This window comes from Python bivittatus, unplaced genomic scaffold (genome assembly GCF_059951505.1).
Source record: "Python bivittatus isolate LINGU-HERP-01145 unplaced genomic scaffold, Pbiv_v1 ctg000220_np1212, whole genome shotgun sequence".
NCBI classification, from domain to species: Eukaryota; Metazoa; Chordata; class Lepidosauria; order Squamata; family Pythonidae; genus Python; species Python bivittatus.
This window is the reverse complement of record NW_028277048.1, coordinates 7,602,439-7,620,841: the sequence shown is the minus strand read 5'-3', so window position 1 is coordinate 7,620,841 and position 18,403 is coordinate 7,602,439. Positions and strand designations below refer to the sequence as shown.

Sequence of the window (18,403 nt, the reverse complement as noted above, 5' to 3'; positions counted from 1 at the left end):
ATTACTTTAATTCATCTGGTCCACCAGAATGTGGGAGAATGCTGTATCAGTTGTTTCTAGTGAAGATGTGCCCAGAATCATAGATTTATGACAGCTCTCCTATTTCCCTTTCCCCCAAAAAAACATTTGGAGCAAAGTTATACAACTCCCAAGATTCTTTGGAGGCAGGCATACCTCTAAACCTGTTTTTTTGGTAATTGAATGTGAAGTGTGGGTGGCAGACTATATTTGAACTCATGGAGCTATCTCCATGAGAATGTGTTTTGGCGCAACTTCTGTTTATTCTAAAATGTGTCCTGGTTCCCTCCAGATTTAAACCAGACCAGAATTGCCTTAATCTCCTTTATAGTCATCAGATGATTTCAGATTGAGGCAGGAATATAAGAATCTACTCCAAATGTTTCGTGCCCTAATCTGGAATTTGATGCCCTTTTGCTCTCATCTGTACCTCCTTCCCCATCTCTTACATGCAACAGCAAGTGACACACACCAAACAACACAATAAACACCAATCACTATCAAAATGCGTGGCTAGATCAAGAAATGAGGCTGGATCCCCAGCTGGTATTGTTCTCCCTTGCGGTGGCTCATCTGACGACTTGACCCGTCCCCAGGCCCAGCCCCAGCCCCACCTTGCCAGCTGGGGATCTGACTCCAGTCCATTAAAAACCAGCAGCCACGGAGAGAGAAAGTGAACGAGACGAGCAAACCAAGGAGAGAAAAGGGGTGCAGGTGGTTAAAGAAGGAGAGGCAAAGCGCAGAAATTGTATGGCTTTATAGAAGTTGGAAATCCGGCATGGCTGAGACCGGACAGAGTAAAAACTGAAATAAATAATATCGCAACAGTGGCTGCAGCAACGAGGGACTGAGGGATGGGGGTGGGTGGATAGAAGAGAGGGAAAGGGATATTGTAGGAGGGCAGAAATAGAATGGGGTGGGTTTTTTTTTTTTTTTTTGTCTTGTTTTGCTTTTTGTTTTAAATCACAAGCAGTAAGAGGAAATCAAGACTCACTCCCGGCACCGGTGCTGGCATTTGCGGCGGAGAGAATTACGTGAGTGGGGGTAGAAATATTGGTTACATCGTGCAGTTGACTGAGGACGGAAGAGCGGCGTCGGACAGCCCCCTGAAAGGAGCCGCTTCTCTTGAAGGTGCTAACTACCTCCATCTGCAGGAGAGAAAATGAGATAGAAAATTTGGGTGGCAGCGGACAGTGGCTGCAGTGGAACAGCCCGTGCCAGCCAAAATTGGCCATGCTGGGTATTTGGCTTCCTGCCAAAGGCTGTGAAGCATTATGTGCCAGAGACCAGCTGGTGGGAGTTGGCACCACCCTGATGTTCTTTGATGGAGAAAGCAAGTTGCACCAGCAGAAGATCGAGGAAACTGGTCACACCCGAAGGCTCCATTTCTAGATCATTTACACAAGGTACAAACCCATGATATGTTACCCCAGAATTATTCGGGGAAAACCAGCCACCAAATCAGTAACTGCCAACCCTCCTATTAAGAGTAGAGCACAAGGCACACCTGAGTTGTCAAACTCACTGCTGCGAGATGTGGTGAAGGCAAGGACTACACTTTAAGATGAATCATAATGACAATCATTCCATCTTTGAGTGTCACCAGGGCAAAAAAGAGTCAGGCAAGGGGAAGGGGCTATAAAACATTTCCAAAATCTCAGATTGCTGTGTTTGAATTACCTTATAATCTCTTGTATAAAAACCCATTCCTCCCTTCCCACTGGTATCCTTTTTTAGCATGACTAAAGAGTTGTGTGTTGAAGAGCAGACAGTACAGAGTAGGTAGAGGAAAATTCAAATAAAAGTAGACTTGATTCTTTATAAAAGGGATGACTATGGATAGGAAGAAGTTTGGGCGTCAACCTGGTTGTATCTCTGAGGATCTTGATTTCTCCTATATTAATGTTATTCATTCCTGTTTTTAAATTTAAAAGAAAAAAGAAAAACATACTGTTGCCATCAAGACAAATCTGTTCCCAGGGTTCCAGTCATAACTCTGCATGGGTTCAGCAAGCATTGAGAAAGATCCAACATCCAGAAATCCTTGAATTTTAGAATTTCTTCATTCATATCGATAGAATATTGGATATTATTGGGTTTCATTGTTTGTCTCTCCCCAAGCATGGGTTATATATAAAAGGTTGCACTTACAATGTGTCTAACACTCTAACTTTTCCTATCTGTGAAAATCCACACTTGTTGAGGCCAGTACATCTTTTCACTGGAATGTGTCTGAAATTTCTCCTGAGGCCAAGGGCTCCACCCTATACTCTATTCCAGGTACAGAAATGAATTGAACTGGCAGTTGAATTTTACTTTGAGCCTGAAAATAAAACAATGTCTTCCACTACACTTAGGAACAGTAGCTTAGGATAAGCTGAGTAGTACACACAGCTCTCTTTTCCAACACCCCTGCTCACTATTCCTCCACTTCTGCCCTCAAAGCCACCAACTCACTTTGACTAATAGTAGAGCCAGCCCTATTTCTGAACATTGAGTTCCACTTCCCATGTGAGGGAGAGGAGATTCTAATCCTTTTCTTTGGTGATGTTTCCACAGTGTTGTCAAATAGACTTTTAATTTCAAAGTTACCTGAAATAAACCTGAATAAACATATTATCTCAGAAGGTCTACTAAGTGCAGTGCTTGGCAAATAGCATGAATCTTATGGGATCCATACATTGAGGCAGTGCTGACTTTGTATAGTACACAGTTGTACAGTCACTTAGGATATAAATAAGAGAAAAGACCAGGAAATAATAGGGTAGGATGTTGGAAGAAAAGTTCATTCTTTTGGTTCAAAATTAGGTTATACTAGTATGAATTTTGGAGGAAGAGCAACGTACAGTATTGTAAATAATAATAGTTAACCAGATATAACCAAAGCCTTTTGCAGCTGGGCCTACCTTTATCACAGAATCATAGGACTGGGAGAAGTCTAACTACCTCCCCTCAGTTTAAGAAATTACTCTTAAATCCCAGAAATAATTCTAATGGGATTACTGTATATACTCATGGATAAGCTTATCCATGGATAAACTGACCCTCAATTTTTAAACTAAAATACCATGAAAAACATGCCATCTGCGGATAAGCCAATTGTGAAAATTAAAACATACAAAAATGTGGAGGGTCAGCTGATCCACAGATGGGCTTATATGTGAGTATATGCATAAAATATAAAAAGTTGAGGGAAAAACGTACTGTATATACTTGTAGATAAGCCCATCCACAGATAAGCCGAACCCAATTTTTGGGTGTATTTTGGCACCTAAAATTCTCGGCTTATCTGTTTCACACTAAGCCAAAATGTTTCTTTGGTTTTGGCATAGTGTAAAATATGAAACTAGGCACCATGGTTAATAAATCATGTCTTATGATGTAGCGTGATAGGTGACGCAAACATCTTCCACAAGCAGAAGGCCTTGTCTCATCTTTCCCTAACCCGGATGACCTCGCTGGCTGGAAATTCTAAGTCCCAACTTATCTGAAGTGTGACAGACAGGGATGGCTGCATTACATCAATCAGTGCACAGGAGAAATCTGCCAAGATTTTAATAAAAGATTAAACGAAAATAAACCATCATGTATTTCTGAAACCCATCATGCATTATGTGTAGCTTAAAAAAGAAATCCCACTTCCAAAACTAGCTGTTATATCTAGTTCATGCAGGTATGTTGATTATAATATACGTGATGAAGCGCGTAACTGAATGTTGGCCTTCACCATACAGAGGTTGCATAGCATTATTGGAGATAGTCTCTGTATATAAATATTAAGACAAACATGCCTTCTGATGCTATAATATCTACTGTGAAAAATGAATGGATCAATCCTTTTGGTGATGTTTCTCTCTTATTTACGTGTGTAGGCCTGGTTCTAGGTTCTTGAGTGATGGAAAGGACCTACTGCATCACACCAGTTTGGTTCACTCATTGCTCTAAGCCATGGTTTGTTTAGTTAAACAAGATATAATGGCCTGATTCAAACATTATACTAAGCCAAAATCAAGGAAACCAGATGATGGCTTAGTATGATGCATGCTCCCAGCCAACTGTATGCACAAGCTGATTAAAACTCGGAACAAGTGAGGATGCCACTAAATTGATGGGCTTCTTCTTAGCTGTTTGCAGCATTAACAGGGACCAAGGAAAGCATGAGATCTCAGCATGCTAAGAAAGGGAAGGTAAAACCTTTTTGTTCCCACGCATGAAATAGATTGGTTGGAAAGGTGGAGTGTGTGACACAGTAAATGAAAGCAAAGTTGTATGTATGTATATGTTTGTGTCCATGTAAGAAGGACATGTGAAAGGGAAGGAGAAATTCAGGATTCATCTTTGTCAGCTTCAAACATGTCCACTGTCAGCTTCTACCTTAAATTCTAAACATGAATTTACACACATCTATTTCATGTTTTCCCTCACTCCCTGCAAAAACAAGACAAAGCAGGCTTATGCATTTAGGATATTGGTATATTCAGTGGGATGAGCGCATAAAACTATTCCTGGCACTTCAGACTGCACAGATGTGTTATGTGTACATGTACATGTTTGCATACTCTCCCTCCACCCCCTAAAAAATTTTAGAGTAGAATATCAGCATGTCAGAGTGAATGGCTGAGTAAAAACTTTATTTTTCTATGTGCAGCGAAATTTTGGTGATGTTTTACATGAAAAAAAGTTGCAATGGGACATTATCTAGTCCATAAAAAAGCTTCTTTGTATGATTTCTACTGAATTTATAAATAGGATGTATTACATCCAGCATCCCCAATTTCCTATTTCTAAGGGTAGTCAGGTATATGATAGAGGAAGAAATAGCTGGGAAGGGGGAAAGTCATGCCTGAAGAATTATTATTATTAATAATAATAATCCAGGATCATAGAAGTTCTGAAAAAGAGGAACACTCATATGATGTATTTGGTTACACATATAATTGTGTTTGAGGAGTATTGCATTCTCCTCATTTAGAAAGTGCACCTTCATATAATTCATGACTATCAATAGCATTTGGACAGCAGCACAAAATCAGTGTGGCCCAAAGTGAATACAGTAGACTCTGGAATGAACATTCCCTCTTGAACATATGGCCTGCATCTATCCATGGTACAAACATACACTGGCAACATCTTTTTATTCTGCTGTGTCCCCATGATGTTCCCTTCATCCTGCTCCCAGCCCATGAGTGAAGCAGGCTTAAATTGTTTTTCTTACATTTATTCTGACACAGATAGCCTGAAGGTGTCTAAAATTCATTAAGCTTTCTCACCCATTACCTTGGAGGAAAGTGAGGTAATGGGGGAGACTGGGAACAGAGACAAGATAGGCATTAACAAAGGGCTTACCAAATGTCATGCCAGTATTGTTATCTGCTGACTGGTAGACGGCTGGATAGCACATCACAATGGGGAAAGATCCATGGACTTACCAGGATGGCTTTTGCCAGGTCACTCTTTGAGCTGTATTTCCCCAATTTTGCAATAGGAAACATATAGCTTATACTAAAGGGCCACAAGATGGTTAAATTAAGCATACAGATCCAGATAAATCAGTCATCTTGGCTAGAATGGAGATATAATATAGGTACAAGCCAGTTTGGAATTCTTGATCTCCTGCTGGTGCAAATGGTATGAGCAGGCAGAAGCAGGAGAATGTCCAGTTTGATACCAGTAGGTTTTGGTGCAAGGCATTTTGAACTACAGGAAGCTCCCTGCTCCCCTCTCCTTTAGTTAGTCAGCTTCTCAGAAGCTGTTCTAGTTTTGACTCAGATTGATGTTGCACCGTTGCTACAGCTTATGTTTCAAGGGGATAAAGTTGATCTAGCAGGCTGAGATGAGGGGTATGCACTTAAGCTCTTAGAATGAAAAGAACTGGGACTTAAGCTTGCATGGAACCTCTACACTCCATCCTGGAAGCCCTGGTTCTTCACCCCCGAGGGGGAAGGTTGGGAGGGGAGCCAGATTCCTGGGTTCCATCATGAAAGATGGGGCACATGGGCACCCTTCATCAGTGTAAGATGATTGAGAGCTGTTGTTGGGGAAGGGTTGGAAGACATGATTCTTGGGTGGTAGTCATTTCATTATAACCATTCAACAGCAATTTTGATACATAACATGCTATTGGTCATTTCTCATCATGCTCCTGGCCAGGGAACTTCCTTGATCCAAGAGCATCAACTCTTAAGGCAGGAACAAGCCACCTTTTTTTTTTTACATGCTAAAAGAAAAGAGTTGCAACAAGGCACATGTCCCACCCCCTCTTTGAGGCAGTTGGAGGAAGTGGGAAGGGATGGGTGGGGAAAGGCTGCAACCAGAAAGCATGTCATTAGAACACAGAAGCCAGACATGGGTGTCTTTGGAATCATGCCTCTCACATGGACCACTTGTGACCACTCGTACTTGTTGTACAAACTCTGTAAATACCCAAGGTGGAACAGCCTGCCTTCAGATGTGTCCCACCTATCCTGTGTCCCACCTATCATCCAGGGACCTTATCTTGTTGTATGGTTAAGATTACATTGAGATTGCCCACCAATTTATGAGTTCAACTCTTATGTACCTAATAATCCTTGTTTTAATGTTTGTTGAAAAGGAATAGACATAATGCAGAACTTTATAAGCCCAGGTCAATCAAATGCAGTATAGTGAAATTAATTAGAATTATCTCAGGGCGCTTCCAAACTGCAGGCTTCTAAACTTACTCAGTCATTGTTTTTCTGCTATAAATTATATGCTGAGTGGCAACTGGTTTTTCACATTCAGTCAGTACAATACTTCTGTGTGGAGACATTTCAATTTTTTCCCAGTCTACTAGAAGATGTAATTTAACTGTGTGGGTAAGGGATCAGAATTAAGCAATATATGTATAAATTAATTTTAACATGCTGACATAATTTTTCAAGTGTATTGTTTTGTATTTTATTTTTTTAAAAGAAAAGCTGAAATGGATTTTAGCCCAAATGTAAAGGCTTACTAAAAATACTGCCAGAACTGAGCTATCTGAAAAGGTAATAGTGAAGTATACTAATAAGAAAAGAGCAGCATTAACTACCCAAAACATCACTGAACTCATCAAAGTCATACCTCTTTAAAAACAAATGGAGGATTTTAGACATTGTGCGGTTGTTCCACTCCTTACAAAAAGAATAAAATAAAATTTCATGAATTTTCAAAAGAACATAAAAGAAGCATGAGGAAAACATATGATAAACAGAAATTTCATGTTGATTATTTATAATTGCCCCATCTCCACCCCAGGCTAGTAAAGCTTCACTATGTGAATTCCTATATAAATATCACTGGGGAAGCACCATGACAGGAGGATTTCCAGTGGGGTGAAAGAGCTGTCTTTTATGTTTTACAGACCCATTTCTTTCCTTTGGATGCTAGACTGTCCCGCTTTCTTCTTTCTGTCAAAATGCTGTTTCCTCATAAATGGAATAATGTGCTATCACTGTATCGGACAAGTTACAAATGCCAGATGGAGCACGAACCTCATCCAAACTTCTTGTGGAAAACTTGGGAACCCTGGCTTTGAGGCAATTTGGAATTTGTCTTACTGATAAAGCAAGGCCCATGATTATATTTTAATACTTTGTATTCCATGTGGCTACCATGGGAGGACTATCACCACCATAAAAGGAAATAGTGCATGAGCAGGGAAATTTCTCCTGTTTCCTTTTTGATACTTTGGTTCAGGGATGTAAAACCAAAATTGGTTGAATGGCCAAATTTTTCACCCAGAAAGTAGTCAAGATAGAGCTATAATGTTTTACCTTCCCCAATATTCTTTCATTTTCAACTGATAAACATAGATTTATCTTCTGTATGCAAATGTTTCTTTCCTAAAATCCATTTCAGCCAAGGAAAGAAGGGCTTTGAAGGAGAGATCATAGCCTAAACTCACTTCATGTGGTGTCTTTGTCTCACTACATCTGTGCAAGGAATACTCCACAATTATGTCTTAGGTACTGTACTTATGGTGTTACAAACTGCAAACTGGGCTTGTTTCCAGCAGTGGCTCTGCTTGTGAACTAATACACTAGCTTGGTGTTTGTGGCTTCCTGACCCTGCATATGATCAAGGAGTAAAGTCATAGAATGAAGAATCTGCAGGATCTTATGGGTCATGCCCCAGCTCCAGTACCATCCTGGATATTTGGATCAAGCTCCCTGAAAAACAGGTACAATGTGGCATAGCCAGCATTATATCTGGGGTGATTTAGACAGTACATGCTATACTGGTCTTACCATTATCACCTTTTTCCTTATTGTAGAAATTACTGCTGCTTACTCTATTGCAATGAACATAATTGGCACTGGTACTACTGTTACAACTGCCGCAACTGTCTTAGTTAGAGATTTGCTGTCTTTTTCTTGGACCATTTTTAAGTAGCCCAACAACAAAAATCATCATCCCATTTCTGCTTTTATATGCTGCCTCTGTTCAGGCATCCAAGCATGGCATTCATTAGTTTGTTCTGTTGAAACCAAGTGGGAAAATGCCTGACATTAGAGGTCTCTCTCTCTCTCTCTCCCCCAGGCATGAGCACCGAGTGAAGCCACCATGTCCTGGGAGGGGGCAGGAGATAACCAGATGGAAGATTTGTCTTCAAATCACTGCTAAAGCCAAGGAAGGATTGGGTGAGGGGATGGGGTGGGAAGCACTGGTAGGAGTCAGAGGTGAGGGGGCTCCTCCTCACTGTCTCATACCTGGGTCTGGATGCGGTTGAGGCCACGGAACCACAGGATCTGGCCACGGCGCAGCTCCCGCTCAGCGTGGTCAATTTCCTCCTCATCCTCAGCCATTTCCTCATCTGTGATCTCATCCTTACCAGGGCCATGTCCTGCCTCCTTCAAGCATTTAAGTTGGCTGGTAGGGATGGTGGCAATGACCTGCAGCAGGGAGTAAATATCTAGGCTACTTTTCAGTCTTTTCTCTGTAGAAGATTTCTATTGCACAATTTCAATATTTTTCAGAATAAAATTTAATAATGGTGATGGACCAGGAAAGGGATCATGGGGCAACCAGAGTTTGTTTAATGAACACAACAGCTCAGTGGGCCTCGGATGTGAAAAAAGACATATTCCATGCCAGGGATGGTTAGGAAGTACTGTACTGTAGTCTATAATGCATTACAAAAATATACAGTTGTAATATAAAGGTACTGTAATAACTTTAGGCAATCTATAAGGCAATGGGTGAAGAAGAGCAGCCACAGGTGTATAGGTCTGGAGCATCTTACCTATGGCCAAATTTGACATTTGGAAGTTTCTACTTTGAAGGAAAAGGAAGGAAGGAAGGAAGGAAGGAAGGAAGGAAGGAAGGAAGGAAGGAAGGAAGGAAGGAAGGAAGGAAGGAAGGAAGGAAGGAAGGAAGGAAGGAAGAGGGATAGGTAAGTATGGGAAGAATGAGAGAGGTATACGATGCTGTGCATGGTGCAGCAAAAATGACTAAGAGAAGTTTTTCTTCTCTCCTGTTTCATATTTTGTGGGACATAATACTGAAAACAAGGCCTGGAAGGAAACATCAATACAGATGGAGAAGTAAGATAAAGCACATACCAGTGGAAATGAACATGATTTCCTTACCTGTCCCCAGACGAGTTCCCCGAAGCCCACAAAAAGACACCACAGCCATTGCTCTGCATTCAGTGGAGAACAGCTGAATGGCTTTCCCCCAAATTGCACAATGAGGATCTGTGGGGGATGGGGGGAAGAGAAGTATGGTAAGCTAATAGCCAACTTTTTAGTGTTAGAACAGGCTTGACTGAACAGGACAGAACGGAAATCAGGATCAGGTTCAGGACAAAGAACAGATAGGAACAGATCCAGGATGGGAGGCGGGAGGCATCCTCAGGTAAATGTGAGAATAGGATTTGCAAACAAAGGACCAAAGGACTAAAATATTACATGTTGCAGGGCGAGAACTACCAGAAGTCTGAGGAGGACAACCATAAAGCTACAAAGTAAGTGAAATCTCTGAGACAGATAAGCTGTCTAAATACAGATCATCCATCCATCCATCCATCCATCCATCCATCCATCCATCCATCCATCCATCCATCCATCATCCCTCTGTCAGCCCCACTAGGTAGATCAGACCATGAAATCAGCTCCACTGGAAGGCTAAAACTACTTTTATTGAGATTGGCTATAATAACAGAACATTGCAAGTCTGATTGTGCTGTCCCTCCCCCCACTTCTTATACTTCCTGTGAATCAGGACGGCATCTGCCTGAGCCACTTCCCAATGTTATCTCGTTGCTCTGGGCTTAAAAAATGTTTCAGTTCCATTTGCTAGGTAACTGTTTGTGCATATTTCCATGAAGGTCATCCATTTTACTCTCTACACTATCCATCTATCTGTATACCATTTGTATTTTAATATATCTATCTTCTGTCAACCTTGCTTCTCCCTGTCTGCCATGCCTTTCCTTCAAGGTGTTGTAGTCCTCAGTGTCAACATTCATATTTGGGGCAGGTATATGTCTACCTTGTCTATATATGAAGTGTCTGGGACCTCTAATAACTATGATCTACAGAAACATGTATGAAAAGTCATATTTCATAAAAATATATACTTAACCACTGAACCATTCATTTATAGTTATACACCAGATTTCCTGATTAGCTATCCCTAAATCTGTTGGGATTAGAATCCTCAAACAGCATGGTCATTGACCGTGATGGCTATGAATTCTGAGAGTTGCGTGCCCAACATATCTAGAGGGCACCAGGTTGTGGAAGTCCTCAAAAAGAGGAAGTACATTCCTCTTTTCCATCTTTTTCTAACTCCATCCAGCTCTTCACAACTGTTCGCTGCAAGCTTATACCTGTATGCCAAAGGTGCCCAAAACAATGGTGCAGAAGATGGGGTTGCCAAAAATGCCATCAAAGACATTGCGCTCTCCATGGATTTTGCGGGCATTGATTTCATTGAAGAGCTGCATCATGACAAAGGTGTTAAAGATGATGGTGTAATGCTCCGAGGGTGGGGAGTGCAGGGGAGCATTGCGGCCACTGTCGATGTCAAATAAAACCTCTCCTGTGGGTAAGGAAAGGGGGTAAAGCAATGCATCATGGACAGAGAATACCAGATCCAACCAGCCAAATTCAACCCTCCGCTGAAGTTCCAGGTTGGTGTTGTACTGAATGGGCAAGTAAGCCCCCACCCCAAATTCACTCTCACTGCCTACCTATCAGCCCCTCATGACAGATGGCAAATTGCCAGCTCAGACATTCAAATCAGTGTGTTGGGATTGGAATTCTAGATCTTCTCGAGGGATGCAAGACTTCTTGTGGGAGAGGTCTTTACTTTAGCATGTAACAAAGAGTGCTTCTCCCCCAAGCCCTCCCTTTCCATGGGGGAGAGCTTTTGTTCTCTTGGAAACTGCAGGCAGGACTCCAGGAGAAAAAGAATAAGTAGATATGTGTCGAGGTGGGTGGGAGAGAAGGAACTAGGATTCTCCTCCAGCTCCGTTTAAATTGGAATATATAGGAAGTTTGCTTTTTAGCATATTTTAATTAATTAAGATTTATCTATTTTAATTAATGTTTATTCTGTTTTTACTGTAAATGCCCAGAGTCACTCTGTAGTGAGATGGGCAGTGACAAATTTGAAATATATAAATAAATAAATAATTTCCAGATAACGGTTGAATCTAAAGGCATTTGATTCAAGCCTAGTCTATTCTTTAGAGAAATGGGGGGAAAGTTAGCTAAGAACTCTGCTAATTTTAATTTTAGTGAACATTTATCATCTCTGGTATACAAGCTCAGTCACTGGGGGTGGGGGTTGTAACTTGGAACCTCTTTACATCAGAGTTGCCTCTAAACTAGGAGCAGACCAACATTCTCCGGTGGCCTTCATCAGATCTTTCTCTTTTCCAGTAGTTCTTTCAAGATGCTGACTGTGATTTTAGCAACTCTCTATTTTTATCTCCTTCATCACTAATTATCTTACATGTGACTACTTAAAGTTGAAAAGGAATTTTTATCTCTTCCTTTTTTCCTACTAACGGTTGATTCTATTTATACCTTGTGAAGTTGAACTGTTTCCCAAAGAAGGGGGGCCTATTACCCTATCTGCTTGCCTAAGTGCTGCAGGGCAAAGAGGTGGCACTATGGAATTTACTTTTTTCCCCCTTCTCTCATTTCTCCCTTTAATTTGCCAAAGAAGTAGCACAGGTTGTAGAACTCTCTCTCTCATGCCAGGGTTAGGGATGGGGTGCCCCTGGAAGACAGATGTGGCAGCCATAACTACTGAATTGCTAACATGAGGCAGGAGGCAAAACTAGGACATATCGATCCAGAAGGCTTCTGGGACAGTAGGTGGAGACTTCCAAACTTCTACCCTCTGGGTTCTACAGTTTGCTTGTTAACTCACCCACAAAGAGGAGAGTAAAGATGATAATGAGCTGGTACACAGCATGGCCCAAAATATTCTTCATCATGGTGCGGGAAATGAGGGGTTTGTTGCGTCCATATGGCTTGCGCAGCAACAGGGCCTCCGTTGGGGGTTCGGTGGCAAGTGCCAAGGAAGCAAAAGTATCCATAATGAGGTTCACCCACAGCATCTGTACTGCTTTGAGTGGAGAATCCTTTAGGAGAAATTGAGAAGGAAGATTACGACATCTTTAGGAAGAGAAGGAAGCCCACACCCATCCATCTCTATGTATCTTAAGATATTACACCAATGGACTACTCAGAAATGGGCAGACTTTCAGTTACTACCTACAAAGGATCAGTTCACAAATCCAGGCTTTTTTGTAACCCAATCAGTACCAGTCAGGGCTTCTGGCATTTGGGGTATACTAGGTCAACTTCATCAATGTGTTGATCTACGTACCATCACAAGGGGCATTTCCAGGCAGAAGATCTCAACAGAGATTGAGGCTTTGTAGGAGAGAAGCCATGTTACTCTATGGTAATCAAAATTCAGAAGGTGTCTGGTAGCACCTTTGTTAGGCAAAAAAAGTGCTACCAGACTACTTCTGAATTTTAGTTCAGGTCTGTGCTTCAACTAAGAGCTTATGTATAGCTGACTAGGAATCAAAAGGAGGAGGAAATAAAGAAGAAGGAATCCATCAAGAATGAAAGGACAAGAGAAGTCTTGCTCTCCTGAATTTACCTGTTGATGGACAGCTCCAAAGACTCGTCCTTGCGCTCTTTATTATTCTTTTATTTTAAACTGGATTGAATTGGATAGTACTTTAAATAGAAGATGACATGGAACAGAGTACTGTATTGTACAGTTTGGGAGTAATTTGTAAGGTACAATTGACAGGTAGGGAGAAAGTTAACTCTTTTATCTGTGACATCTCTTGCCTGTTATTTCCCTCTGGAAATCTCTGCAGTAGTGTTATAAAATCAACAAGGAGTTGGGAACCCAGGGAGTCGCTCTACTCTGAAGATTTGTGAGAGGTGCTGATATCAGAGTAGAAATCATCGGGCTGGATTTGCCAAAGGTATGAGCTGGTGTAAGGAGTTCCAATGTCTATCAGCTCAGTCTGCTTTTCACAGACTAATTAGGATATGGCATGTCATAATCTGGATTAGAAGAGCAATTTGATGCAACAGCAGCAACAAGGGGATCTTTACTTCAATATCTGCAGCATGTTTCTGTCACTGAATTAATAAACAGATTCTGGCACTTTCTCTTCGATGGGAGAAACAGGAGGATTTGTTACAGTGCCTGTCCTTGTTGGCGTAATCCTTGTGCTCCTTTCCTTAGGAAGTAGAGCAGAAGTCCTAAGGGTGCTTCAGAGAGTGGGGAGGGAGAAGACAATTCCTTAAAGTGTGGCAGGTGATCACCAAAAGCAGCCAACACACCCGCTATTAATATTGGGGGCTGCTGGGGCTAACTCTGCTCACCATAGCATAATTCTTCATCTTTTTTTTAATTAAATTAAAAATGCTTTATAGTCAGATTAATAGAATATATATACATTTACAGATGTTCATCTGATTATTTTTACACACACACACACACACACACACCTGTATATATATATATCGTCTTTTCTGAAATGAAAAGGTGAAAATGCATTTAGATATCTTTTTCTCTCTCTCTTTCGTTCTCTTCGTACAACTACTAAGGCAACAGAGAGTTATGGGAACAAACTGTGCGTGTGTGTGCAGGCATGTGTGTGTGGTGTCTGTGTGACCATCATTCCCGCTGTTGAATCCTCCCATCACCCTAGTTCATTGCTCTAAGAGAAATAGCTAAATTGAGATGGAATTTTGGGTCAGCCTCATTTTCGGTACAAATCTTACACATGACAGATGGCATCTTTCAAAAGCCATTTCCCATTCAGTTTTATACATGTCAGAATGCTAAGAACTTTCCAAACGTGGTGCCTTTTGGATGTGTTTGAACTGCATGCTGGCTGGTGTCAGGCTCCTGGCTTATGCTTAAACCCAAATTAATCCCCTTTCCAAGCACGATTCTCACAGAGTCTCTTTAGCAAGATGTGCTGAGATGAAAAGGACGGGTTACATGAATTTCAGCAACTCAGCTATTTCCCAACATCCAACCAAGGTATTTCCCAACAGATATTATGGGAGAACCAGTTTGGTGCAGTGATTAAAGGCACCAGGCTAGAAACTGGGAGACGGTGAGTTCTAGTTCTACCTTAGGAACAAAGCCAGCTGGGGGACCTTGAGTCAGTCCCTCTCTCTCAGCTCTAGAAAGGAGGCAAGGGCAAACCACTTCTGAAAACCTTGCCAAGAAAACTGCAGGGACCTGTCCAGGCAGTTGCCGGATGGAGTCATCCTTTTAGTTTTTACTGTGTTTCCATGAACCAGCAAACTGCCAGGTCTTTTTACTGATCAGGAAGGAATTGCGGATGGTGCTTTCTAAAACCTTCTTTTGAATCTTTATGTCTGGGGACTGATCATTACCTCTGAGAATTTTGGGATTTGTAATTGTAACAAACCTGGAAAGATATTCAGCTGGAGAAAGCTAACTATGACCAGTGTAGGCAATTTAGAAATCAAGTATCTGAAGGAATCTCTGCTTTTATAGCAAATTATCTAATGTTGGAAGGTCTCCTCCAGTTGACCTCATCATCTGTTTTTTAAAAGATTTTTTTAAAATTTAAATTTATTAACAAGTAACAGTTGACAATACAGTGGAGTGTATACAGAAGCAAAATACACATAATCTTATTTAATTAGATTTTCTAGAATTTTGGAACTGGGTAACAGACAATCATTATGCCTTTGTTTAAACCAGGTGAAATAAAAAATAATATTGTATGCTATCGTAATACAGTACTGCCATATTTTTTAAGTCAGATTTTCCATTAGAGTGATTTTCCAGCATCTCTGCCACCATATGGAGATATTCAAATCCTTTCCTGTTTTCCAGGATCTTGCTACTATTTGCCTGGCTGCAACCAATAAGAATATCAATTCTTTATGTTTCAAAATGTTGTTTGGATTATGAAAAAACAAAAATCTGGCAAGGTCAACTTAGGATCTAATATAATGGTCTGAGTTGTAATACTTCAGTCCAAAAAATCTGAACTATTTTATATGATCCTATTTCTTTACATTTTCTACACCACATTTTGCTCTTAACACTTGGGATCATGTAGATTGCAACCCAAGACAGACTGTGTTGAGTTTTTATTTTCCCAGGCTTTCTTTTCAATTTTTCTTTAGATGTTGTCATGTTAATTAGCATTTTAAACTAGGTTTTGTAAATTGCCCTGGAAGCTTTATTGAAGGGCAGTATGGAAAATTTTAAAATAAAATAAATATATGCTTCATAATTATTGTTTCTATTCATTTGTATATTTATGCAACTTTGACTGATCACCTAAGCATCTTTAACTGGATGACAGTTTATGCAAAAGATTTCAGAAAATGGAATGAATACACCATAAAATAGAGTCAAACTTCACCTCAAGTCTGATCAAAGCTTGGAAAGATGAAGGCATTTTTTTTTTACCCTTTGCATCTGTGCTGTAAATTTCATGGGGATTATTTGACACTACAGGTAGTCCTCACTTAACAACAGTGGGAACTGGAAAATTGGTCATTAAGTGAGGCAGTCATTAAACAAGTCACCACGACCAGACCCAATTTTATGACCATTTTTACAATGGTTGTTAAGTGAATCAGGTGGTTGTTAAACAAATCCAGCTTCTCCAATGGATTTTTTTGCCAGAATTCACTTAACAACCATGTGATTTGCTTAACAACCATCATAAAAAAGGTCACAAATTGTGATCATGTGACCATGGGGGGTGCAACCGTTTGTGACTGTTGTAAGTGTGAGTACAGGTTGTAAAGCACTTTTTCCGAGGCTGTCATAACCTTGAACCATTGTTAAACAAATGGTTGTTAAGTGAGGACTACCTGCATACTGTATTGTGTTCTTCCCTCCAGTATGAAATCTGATTCTCAAGCTTTAAATGGACTGACCTAATAACACAAGTTGTGAGTAATTGGTGCTGAAGCAGTGTTTGACTGTAGGTGTAAACTAAGTTCAAAGCAACAAATACATCTAAGTAAGGAGTGAGAAGTAGCTTGCTTTTATAGGCCCACATCTGTATGTCTTAGCTGGAAATGCTTTGCTGACCAGTTTATTCAAAATTGTCATTTACCGAAAATAGCAGATTGTGTGGCAGTAAAACAACCCCCCCCCAAAAAATAGTTTCATGTATCTGTCACTGATTGTGTGGATTGAACAAAGACCTGATCAGTGCTTGGGAGGATTTTAAGCTGATTTATCTGTCTGCATTGTCCTATGTTTGTCAGGCCCTAAATGGCCCTTGACATCAGGAATCTTACCATAGAGCAGTGTTTCTCAGCCTTAGCAATTTTAAGATATGTGGACTTCAACTCCCAGAACTCCCTAACCAGCATGTTGGCTAGGGAATTCTGGGAGTTGAAGTCCACCCATCTTAAAGTTGCCACAGTTGAGAAACATTGCAATAAAATATTGAGAAGCTCACAAGAATGTGTGTCACAAAAGGCATATGTGTTTCCCTTTTGGGGTGGCTTTGTAAGTCCCCTGCCCTCAGCCAAATAGGAGAAACTGAATGTAGTTTCACAATGTTTTTTGCTTAGAGTTCTGTTTCAGCACAGTGGAACAGTGAGATTTGGGGGGGGGGGAACCCCCTACTGTTCTGGATAAGAAAGCTCATTGATTGGAACACTTCAAAGGATGTCACACAGAAGAATGCCAAGACCTGTTCTCTATCATCCCCAAGGGCAGGAAACAAATTAATGGATTTAAGTTACAGAAAGGCAGATTCCGGTTGAACAATTGGAAACATTTCCTAACAGTAAGAGAAGTTCAGTGATGAAACTAATTACCCAGAGAGGTGGTGGGATCCGCATTGAACAGCCCTCCATTGGAAATCTTTTTGTATTCCTGCTTGGAGCCTGGATCTGGACTTGCTGGCTTAATGGCTCCTTCTAAGTTTATGGTTCTATCAATATTTTATCATGATTTGATGAGGGTTTATCTCCCCTTCTCTTAACCTCTCTCATCCTTGAATATTCATTTTCCATTCAGTCATCCAAGACACACTCACACATTTTTCCACTCGGCTTGAGAAAAACAGCTTGCACAGGTAATTCTAAAAGTCCTATTGTGTGTTTTCCCAATTTCTAGACAACCCTGCGTCCTCCATTTACTGCTCCGCCTCGCGATGCAGCCCACCTGGGTGATGCAGGCCCCAGTGAAGGCCACGATGACGGCCACCACATTGACAGTGAGCTGGAACTGTAGGAATTTGGAGATGCTGTCATAAACATTGCGCCCCCACATCACTGCCTTGACGATGCTGGAGAAGTTGTCATCAGTCAGGATGATGTCCGAGGCCTCTTTCGCCACATCGGTGCCTGCTATGCCCTGAGGATGACACGGAAGTAGATGGTTGGTACTTTTTTTTTGTAATGGGCAAGCAATCTCTCTCTTTGTTCTCTTAGGACCCTAATGTTCCAATAGATGTCTATTCTAATAGTACTTTAATTGATCTAATTCACCCATCGCTTTCCTTCAATAACAGTTTGTGCCCATTCTGCCTTCCATGCTATGATAGGAAGATCAGATCCTTCTGTCGGACAGCAGACCATTAATTTCATGCCATCCTCTTTCTTTTCTTTTGGCCATGATGTTCTTTTTCCCTACAGATTTCAGTTTATTTAATGTCCTTTGAAGCTAACCCTATGCAAATTAAAACATCTATGTTTATTTAGGTTTATTTATTGATTTGCTATACAGTTGTAGGCTGGAAATGTACATAACAACAGAAGAGTATACCTGAAAGCAATGTAGCCAGGACAGAAATCATAAAAGACAATCAAACTGCATTAGCCAACATGTTTATCAAAATCTATTCTTTTCTGGGCAGAGCTCAAACCCA

At 40.8% G+C, this 18,403-nt stretch overlaps 1 protein-coding gene across 17 annotated transcripts in view; it reads right to left on the bottom strand.

The window, feature by feature from the left end:
- ATP2B3 (ATPase plasma membrane Ca2+ transporting 3) overlaps positions 1-18,403 on the bottom strand; it is a 76,775-nt gene that overhangs the window by 12,369 nt on the left and 46,003 nt on the right. For 10 of the 17 annotated variants that reach the window (XM_025165486.2, XM_025165489.2, XM_088137760.1 and 7 more), the window contains 5 exons: positions 17,698-17,889; positions 12,406-12,619; positions 10,853-11,064; positions 9,609-9,716; positions 8,730-8,912 (listed from right to left, as the gene is read on the bottom strand). In XM_025165486.2, the coding sequence (XP_025021254.1) occupies positions 8,730-8,912; positions 9,609-9,716; positions 10,853-11,064; positions 12,406-12,619; positions 17,698-17,889 (909 nt within the window). Of the gene's footprint in view, positions 1-1,012; positions 1,167-8,729; positions 8,913-9,608; positions 9,717-10,852; positions 11,065-12,405; positions 12,620-17,697; positions 17,890-18,403 lie in introns of all 17 variants that reach the window. The other 7 variants (XM_088137754.1, XM_025165474.2, XM_088137758.1 and 4 more) reach the window with 4 other exon arrangements.